A 9,091-nucleotide genomic window follows, 5' to 3' on the forward strand; every position below is an offset into this window, starting at 1 on the left:
TAGCTTTAGTTATGGTAATTACAATAACAGTGGCCTAGCTACCAGGAACAAGGAGATTGCTGGAGGGAAAACTATCAAGTGCGCATTAAAATTTTTATAGCGGCTTTTCACGTAGGACCGCTTCAAACATGTTTCTACTTTCACTTTAATTAGACCGCGTTCCACGCGCCAGGACCGCTAATGGCGTGTCCCGATACCGGACCACCTTCCGTGTGTCCTTATTTTTATTTTAATTGGACCGCATTCCGCGTGCCCCCAGGACCGCTGATAGCGTGTCCTGATACCCTTTAACTGGACCGCATTCCGCGTATCCGGATAGTCGCTATACCGCGAACGTCGAGGCGCCTCTCCTTTACCTGTTTACCTTTTTTGACTTCTTTACCTGTTTACCTTTTTTGACTTCTTTACCTGTTTACCTTTTTTTTTGACTTCTTTATAACCGGTTTAGCTTGTTAAAAAAAAATTTTTTTTTTTAAGATATCTTACCTTGTCCCTTTTATATTCCCAGGTTTCGGCACCAGCTGTCGCGTCCCCTCTGGCCACAGAGAGAGACACGGCAAACGTCTGAAGCTTTGGAAGTTTATTGTGCACAGGTTCTTTCCTACGCTTCTCTTACCCCTAGCTTCTTCACACTTTCAGCTTTCCTTTTCCCAGCTCCTTCCACTCCCGCGTACTCCCTCCTTCCAGCTCTGCTCCCGCTGCTGCCGCGGCCGCCGTCGCCGCCATCGTCGCCGCCGGTTCTTCCGCTTCTTCCGTCCCTTCCTCAGCTTCTCCCCCTACTCTCCCACCCACCAGGCTTATATACACTTCAGTCAATCAGGGGAGAGTACACAAGATAAACGCGGACAGCTGCAGGCACAGGACGGGTGCACGAGGGGGGGGCATGCTCTAGTCACATCATTAACTAGCCAATTATTGGAATTCGCTGGTTGTTTACTGTATAGCTGGCCGCCTCTGGCTCAGCGTCAGGCGCCATCTTGACCACGCCCGAGGCTGGGGTTCCCGGAAAACCCCACAGTAGACAAATGCAGTGTGTACCTGAGAGCAAGACTGGTAGTTAATGGCAAAGTCACACAGATCAGGGCTTCTCTCAAACAAGTAATATTTTTTCTCATTAAAAATGAGTTTCTCAATTAGTTGGTCTCCTTTGACTACATCCAGATGTAAACCAGGTGGGGGTTGACCTGCCCAGGTTGGGCAGTCGAACAGCAGGGGGCTGGAGCTAGAGTACGAGGCTGCCACATCTTGTCTCCCCTTCCCATTTGGCAGGCCTGAAGCCTGGGAAACTCCAACGTTTTCTTTATCTACTCAACTGTTGAGGGCACCTAGGTTGGTTCCGTTGCGTGGTTATTGTGAATTGAGCAGCCTGTACGATTTATTCTGTCTTTCCTATTCCCATTCCCTCTCCCTTCCCTGTATTCCCCTTTGCCTTAATCCAATTAACTTCTATTCTTCCCTCTGCCCCTTATTATACATTTTATTAAAGTGGAACCATCATTATTCTATGTACAGCAAGGATCTCTTCTCAAAATTTATCCTGGTGCCCTGCAAATGGAGAACAGTTTTTTTTTCAACCTGTTGAATAGGGATGGAACAACCAGTATGAGGAAGTCCTAAAGTAACACACACACACACAGACACACACACATGCACACACACACACACGTCCATAAATGTGCACAAATGCATAGATATACAAAAGATCATGCATACTTATACACATACACAAATATACATAAACCCACAAACATACAAGTTGTTTGTTAATATTCATGCATAGGCATGTACACAGACAAGCACATTACATATACCCTTCAGAGTTGCCATTTCAAACTTGGAGTTTGGTCTATTCTCACTCAATCTCCTTTAGGAAATTTAGGCACCTGAGGGAGAGGGACCATAGAAATTTTGTCCCAGAAGTAAGCGCACTTCTCAGGCACTGTGAGACATTCTAGGCCTTATGTATCCCTGCTCCTAGAACCCTCCTAGAGAAGCAGGAGATCCATCCTCAGATCAAGATTGTGAAGTTCAGAGGCAGTCATGGGACCTGGACAGCCTCTGAACTGAGCACTTAGAACAGTCTCCAGCAAGAGTCTCCAGCATCTCTCCTCAATGGCAGCTTCCTAGCCTGCCCTTCCTCCAGCTAGGTCCCTCCCGGGCTTTACTACACCACAGGATGTTACCACATTAGCCCCAGAAGTAACAGCTGCAGGATTTGCAACTCAGCCCTTTGGGGCGAGACACCCTTAGGCCAGAATGAGGGAAGCCAAACCTCCTTATCGCTTGACATCTTCTTCAGAGCATAATTCCTGGGAGCAGAAGTCCTACAGCAATCAAAGATACAAGGATCACAGCTTGAAAGTTCTTGTTGGTGTGTTTGTTGGGCTGAGAAAGTGGATCTGAGAAGGGAAGAGAAGGTGAGGGGCCCTCACCACCAGTTTTCAGCTCTGACTTGGCTGAAGGCTTCCTGAACACCTCCCGCTTTCCCCAATAAACAGGCCCTGTGCCTTCAACCCCTCCTTACCCCATCTCAGAGTGAGGGGCTCAGGCAGCCCCTCATGATGCACATGGCACATGTATCTCTGCTCCTCTCCAGTAGGCACCTTTATAGCTGCCCACTTCTGGAACGTTCCATCCCCTGAAGGCCTGGTCTCCACAAGCTCCATGTCCTGGCTCTCATCTTCCCCATCCTGCTGCCAGGTCAGGGAGATCTCTGCAGGGTAGAAGCCCATGGCCCAGCATCTCAGGGTGACTTTATTATGGTCAGGTAAGGGATGGTAGGTCACGCGTGTATAAGGAGGCTCTGTGGATAAAGCAGGGAGGACCCATGCAAAGACTTACTGTAGCATCTACTCTAATGAGTAAGAAAATGCAACTCACGATGGTTTGGCTGCCAACCAGGGCAAGGGACGGATGTCAGCTAGGCAGGACTAAGCACTACACTAAATAGGGATCCAGGGAATGGTCCTGAGAGCTCAGTCCCAATATTCTTCAGAGCAAGAGCAACTTCAAGACTCTCCACAAGCCACTGGTTAATGTTTCTAGGTAAATGTTGATAGGTGCTCACAGCTGCTATATCTCTAGTGGAAAGGGGGTAGAAGTATGAGAAACCCCCAAGAGCCTAAGAACATGCCCAGAGGTCATGAGAGAAGTTTTATCTTGGGGAGGACTTAGAAAAGGGGCAGACAGCACTTTCCAAGAGACTTGCCCAAATCCACATCTCCTGCTCCAAGGAGACTTCAGTACGGTGGCCCCACTCACCCACATAAGCGAGCCTATATCCCTATGCTTAAGTAACTCTGGGGAGCCCTCCATCAACTAACTCTGCAGAAAGAACTGAATGGGTGGGCTGAAGGAGGTCATTACCAGTTCGGGTCAAGTTCTTCCCTCCAAGCTTCAAATATCTCTGCAGCCACAAGATGCATTCCTTCTCCAAATAGCTCTTGTCTTTTTCTACCAAATTCCCATTGGCTTCCCACTTCTGCTTGGTGTAGCGGGCAATTGAAGAGACTGCAGTGTATTGCAGAGTCTCCAAATCCAAGCTCAGGTAGTCATTGCCGTCATAGCCATACTGCCAGTGCCCCCAGGTCCTGCTGTCTTCCTGCAGCTGGCAGCCATAGGTGAACTGGAGGGTATGCAGGCCTACCCATTCCCCAGAAAGGCATGTCAGTAGGGCCAGATGTACCCCCCATCATGGTCCCTGCTCCCTCCACAACTGATCCCTTGACTTCACACTTTGAATAACCTAGTTTGGTCCCTGATATTGATCTCTTTTATTTGCCATTAGCTCTGTAGCTCTGTAGCTCTATGCTGGGTTCCAGGATGTCTTGAAAAAGACTTGGCACTGCCATGAAATATGTCACTTGGACAAATTATTCAACCTCCATAGCTCTCTAAGTTTGGCCTCTGCTTTGTCTAAGGTTTTTTTTTTTTTTTTTTTTTTTTTTTTTTTTCTTTTTTTTTGGCGATGCTGGGGATCGAACCCACGGCCTTGTGCATGCAAGGCATGCACTCTACCAACTGAGCTATCTCCCCAGCCTCAACCTCCATAGCTTTCTATCTTGTGTACAGGGAAAGGTTAGAGCATGACCCCAAAGATTTCCTTCTGTGTTAACTGTCTTAGATTCCAACTGCCGCTTCCTGTAAATAGGATCACTGTACACAGAGTTAATGTCAGAGGATACACCACTGAGCTCAGTGTCGTTTTCCTTGAAATTCTAGAGAAGGCACACTTAACAGTAAAAAGTACCGACTTTTTTTTTTTTTTTAACAAGTGCCAACTTCTGCTAAAAAGGTCTCTAGTGAATTTCCAAGTCAAATATAAATTACTCTTAGATTGCCCCAACTTGTATTAATCATGCCCTCCCATGGGGTCCACAGTCTACAGGATCAAGCCTCTAAACCAACACTCAAAAACTACACCAAACTTTGTGTATTGTCTCTCCCCTTCCACATCATGAGCTCTATGCAGGCTGTGACTCTGCTGTTACCTTTTTCATTGATCTGGCAAATCCTGTTGAACACATTTTCCTACCGAGATCAATTAGTAAAAATCTGAGCAGCTTCACTCTTCAGCTTTCATTATATCTCTCACGAATTTAAAGGCCCTTCACTAACTTATTTCAATAATCCTAAGCAGTCAGGAAACACGAACTAGAGACTATTAAGTAAGCTACATTCTGTTCCCTGAATGCACTCTGCCCAGTCCCACCCCACCCTTGCCTGCACCCTGACTTCTGGCTAAATGAGATGTCTTCATCTTCATAGATCCAAATCATATACATCCCATAGGTTCTATCCAAAGTTCCATCTCAGTCAGGAAATTCTCCCTGACCACTGGGTTGTCTTGCCTGTCTACTTTAGTAAACTATTTTCTGCTTCTCATTTGGCATTTAAGGAGGTACTAGACTTTTACCTGTTGCAATGTCTTATAGGGTCACTAAAGTGTTCCCAATCATATGGGTGCCTCCTCATAGTAATTGTAAGTACTTTGAGGATAAACACTTGGTTATGTTTTCTGGTTGTCCTCCTCCAGCACTGAAAGATATATGCTAGCTATATGTCTGCAATTCAGGGAGTCTGCTGAATATTGAACCAAAGAATGTCCATAGATCTTGATCCCTGGGACCAAACTGGGCTAGCTTTTATTCTCAAGTGAGGACTTGTCAAAATACTTGCTGAGGGCCTCCGGCCTGTGGGGGCGGACCGAGGTGGTGAGTTCTGCCCACCCCCCTTTCTCAGGAGCACTAACCTGATGGCTCTGGTGAGACCTCTTTGCTCAGACTCCCATCCATGCAGTTGTTGTAATACTGCTGCACATTTCTCAGACTTAACTGGAATATCTTCATCCGAGTTTTGAAGATCTTGGTCTCATCATCAAAGTAATCTGGATTTTCCCTCAACCAGTCAACACATGGATCGGCCTTCATCCTCTCGCTATCAAAGCGAATAAAGACTTGGTTGTCCACGCGGCCAGAGGCAGTAAATACAGGGATTCCTGGGCCTGGCTTAGACACAGCTGTGTAGAAATACTCCAGAGAGTGTGATCCTGAGGCAGAGACCATGGGTTCACAGTAAGCTTTGGTAATTGTTGAGAACAGGGTACACAGTATAAAACAGCAGGAACACTGGTGTAGAACAACCCACCGGCACAAGTGCATTCAAATTCTACATTCTATACTCAGAGAGAATTCAGGGAATTAATACAGAAACGTTAGTGCAAGATCTCAGTAAAGTTTCTATGAAGAAATTGTTGATCAGGGATTGAGAAGAAGAGGGATCTGGAGCACTGGAGGTTTAGAAATATCCTGAGGGTGTGGACTGAGGTGACAATGCCTGAAACAGGCCTCTTCTCCAGGTCCCTGCTATAATGCTGCATCATTTCAACTGCAGAGGCCGCTCATCCCACATCCGATTTAGGTGTCAATGCTAATCTTGCCACAAGTGTTTTCTGTAGAACACTTTTTTTCTTTCTGTTTTTTTTTTTCCCTGTAGGCCACTTTCTGTCTTAATAGTTCAACTTCTTTATCTATAGAACAAAGCTGATAATGCACAGCTTTAGCCGTACTTATCCCAGCTTCTGGATTTGGTTTCTGTTCTTTAAATGTGTCCTTTCTTTCCCAACTTTGGATCCCTTATCATCCCCCATCTGGAATACTCTACATCACCTATTGGCCACCTTTGGCCTTGACCTCTTCAGGTCTTTGTTGAAGGTCACTTCCTCTGGGAGGACTCACCTCACTCCCCACCACTCACTGCAAGCAAGGAGAGTTTTTTCCTGCTTCTGTGCCTCCAGGATCAAGGGACATCACATGATTATGGACTCACCCCCAGCCTGCCAAAAAATCTCACAGAAATGGCAACTTTTCTTTCTTGTTGCTCATTGTATTCTTACTGCCTACACCTACAGTATTAGTCAGAGAGCACCAGAGAAAGAAAACTGTTAGGATAAAGAAACTATTTCATGCAGTTCTAGTAAAAAATGCAAATTGTTTTATGCAGTGGAGGTGGGGGGAAAATTCAAAATCTGCAGTGTAGGCAGGCTGGTAACAAAAATCTGACTCAAGACTGAAGTCACTGTGGAGGCAGAACTTCCTCTTCCTCAGGTACCTCAGTCTTTTTCTCTTAAAACCTTCAATTGATTGGGTAAGGCCCATCCACAATTATGGAGGGCAATCTGTTTTACTTAAAATCCATTGACTTAAATGTAAAACTCATCCAAAATACCCTTACAGAAACATCTGGAATAATGTTTGACTAAAAATCTGCATTGTCCCAGGCTTGGGACAATGGCTTCTCATTAGTTTGTTTAAGGGAGAATGGAAATATAATAGCTAAGGGAAAACAAAAACTTTTATATAAGTTTAGTGATGGAATCTTCCTGGATGAGACACAATTGAATACATTAATGATACCTTCCATGTGGATATATTGTTTGTGTGTGTGTATGTGTGTGTGAGAGAGAGTGAATCTCTTTCAGCTCTAACTATGCTTTAAACCAAGGATCAAAATGAACTTAGAGCCAGACTGTCAAATATCTGTATCACAAATTGTTAAAGCATAATTTTCTTTTTTTCCCTTCTAGTACTGGGAATTGAACCCTGGGCCTGGCCTATGCTAGGCAAGTACCCTACCATTGAGCTACATCCCCTGACCTTCTTATTTTATTTTGGAATAGGAACTCTTGCCCAGGCTGGCCCTGGGAATTGCCATCCTTCTGCCTCAACCTCTCAAGTAGCATGAATTACAGGCCTGTGCCACCACACCCAACTAAAGCATACTTTTCAAAAATAATTAAGCATAGTTACATTGCTGTCACTTTAAAATATTATAATTAATAACTTTATGAAGTGTTTAATTAAAATTACTTACATTATTTTATTTCTATCCCATCCTTTTGAATTTATATTTTTGGTACTGGGATTGAACCATGGGTACTTTACCATTGAATAAAATTGGCAGCACTTTTTTTTTTTTCTGAGAAAGGTTCAAAGTTGCTGAGGTTAGCCTCGAAATTAGGATCCTCCTGCCTCAGCCTCTCTAATGGCTGGAATTATAGGCAAGCTCCACCGTGTCCAGCATGAATTTCTAGTTTTAAATATTTTATAAAGTGCACAGTGTATTGACATACACTAAATATTTCATAAACAAACATTTTTAAAATAAGGAAGAGAAAAAAAGTAAGGAGGATACTCTGAAAACCTTAGTTGGAGATGGTGGGTCCCGGACACTAGTTCCTGTCTGGGGTTCTTTCTTAATATTCACCAAGCCTCTTTTTTCTATGTGGCTTTAAAGCGCCAAAAGCGTCTGCGTTGAGCACACAGGGTGCAGCATTCAGAGATCTGCCAGCTTCTGGCTTGTCTGCATCGCCCGACCTGCTCTGCCTGAGCCCTTCTTCACCAGGCGCTGGGGAGTGGTGAGTAGGGACCTGTAACCACCGCTACGATTTAGGAAAGTTACTCCGGGAATTGCGAAATGCCCTGAAGTTTTTGGGTAAGGGTTTTTCCCTCCCCCTCTAGTTTCTTCCACAATTCTTGGCAGCCCGCCGCCCCTGTCGCTACTGCTGTTTCACTCACGGGCTCGGGTGTCCTTCAGGAGGCTCAGGAACAAATGCAGGAGGACAAAAATCGATAGCATTCTCTCGGCTCTACTGTTGATTGACCGCCAACCCAGGGGCCACGATCCACACCGCGGAAAGCAGTTCTGCCAGAAACTGAGAGGAGGGGAGGCGCTTTGAGAGAAATGGAAGTTAAGTGACTAAGATAAAAACTTGGGGTGGAGTATGTGGAAAGAAGGTTTAAACAACGGTCAAAAAAAAAAAAAAAATGCCATTTAGATTGGTTTTCAGGGAAGACGAAGAGCCCGTAGCCAACGTTACATTGACATAGGAAAAACCAGGGACCAACTAAAAGGAAGATCCGCAACTTGGAAAATCGTAGCTCTGTATGTTTAATGAGGGGAAAGTATTAAACATGAAGACCGAACTGGTGCCTATGTTAAAAACAAAAGTTACATAGTGGGGGAAAAAACTGAAAACAAATACATTGAAATCAGATTCTGCTTCGGTGTTCTGGATTTGGACGATATCCCGCTTCTAATCGGAACATATCTTTCGTTTTACAATCTTCAGCCCTGGGTTAAGCCCCCAGTACTGGAGGAGAAGGGGACACACACAAAACCCCACAACCAACAACTGCAGAAACTCAGAACCAAGAAACGCTCGGGATCGTTCTTTCTCCCACGTCGGGGGAGAGGGGGGCCGGGAAGCTTTCAGCGCGGTTGAGTCTGTGGGCGCAAGTGGGCGGGGTCTCACAGGAAGCATCTAGCCCCAGGTCTGTACCGGGACCCGGAATACGAGTCGACCGACCTTTCTCATTAAATGTTCTCAACGGATGATTTACATTTTTTCTCTACCAAAGTAATTTTAAGTTTGCACACATCTGATTACTATGGAATTTGAGCCTTTCGTGTATGCACGTGCGCTGCGTCTGGCCGTTCACTTTTCACCCAGTTGGCGGCCACACTTCCTTGTAAAGAGGAACTTAGATGGCTCTGTTTACTTTGCAGGAAGGAAAAAAGATCTGTTCTCGTT

The 9,091-nt window shown here is 45.2% G+C and overlaps 1 protein-coding gene across 3 annotated transcripts; it reads right to left on the reverse strand.

The window, feature by feature from the left end:
* Positions 1-892: 892 nt before the first annotated feature.
* LOC124988327 (class I histocompatibility antigen, Gogo-C*0203 alpha chain-like) lies at positions 893-8,230 on the reverse strand. Of its 3 annotated transcripts, none has more exons than XM_047557734.1 (6): positions 8,076-8,230; positions 5,252-5,548; positions 3,367-3,642; positions 2,525-2,713; positions 2,273-2,399; positions 893-1,038 (listed from the first exon to the last, which is right to left on the reverse strand). In XM_047557734.1, the coding sequence occupies exons 1-5, from the start codon at positions 8,134-8,136 to the stop codon at positions 2,296-2,298; spliced, it is 927 nt and encodes a 308-aa protein (XP_047413690.1). In that variant the 5' UTR covers positions 8,137-8,230; the 3' UTR covers positions 893-1,038; positions 2,273-2,295. The 3 variants fall into 3 exon arrangements, with proteins under 3 accessions (XP_047413690.1, XP_047413689.1, XP_047413688.1); XM_047557733.1 differs by having other exon boundaries at positions 2,273-2,324; positions 2,525-2,803; XM_047557732.1 differs by having other exon boundaries at positions 2,525-2,803.
* Positions 8,231-9,091: the final 861 nt, after the last annotated feature.

This window comes from Sciurus carolinensis, chromosome 7 (assembly GCF_902686445.1).
Source record: "Sciurus carolinensis chromosome 7, mSciCar1.2, whole genome shotgun sequence".
In the NCBI taxonomy this organism is placed as follows: domain Eukaryota; kingdom Metazoa; phylum Chordata; class Mammalia; order Rodentia; family Sciuridae; genus Sciurus; species Sciurus carolinensis.

Coding starts and splice junctions, on each gene's coding strand:
- LOC124988327 (XM_047557732.1), bottom strand. CDS start 8,136: ATGCTATCGATTTTTGTCCTCCTGCATTTGTTCCTGAGCCTCCTGAAG. Junction 5,549..8,075: donor CCTGAAGGACACCCGAGCCC/GTGAGTGAAACA, acceptor TCTCTGCCTCAG/GATCACACTCTCTGGAGTAT. Junction 2,400..2,524: donor GCCCCTCACTCTGAGATGGG/GTAAGGAGGGGT, acceptor TTCCCTTCTCAG/ATCCACTTTCTCAGCCCAAC.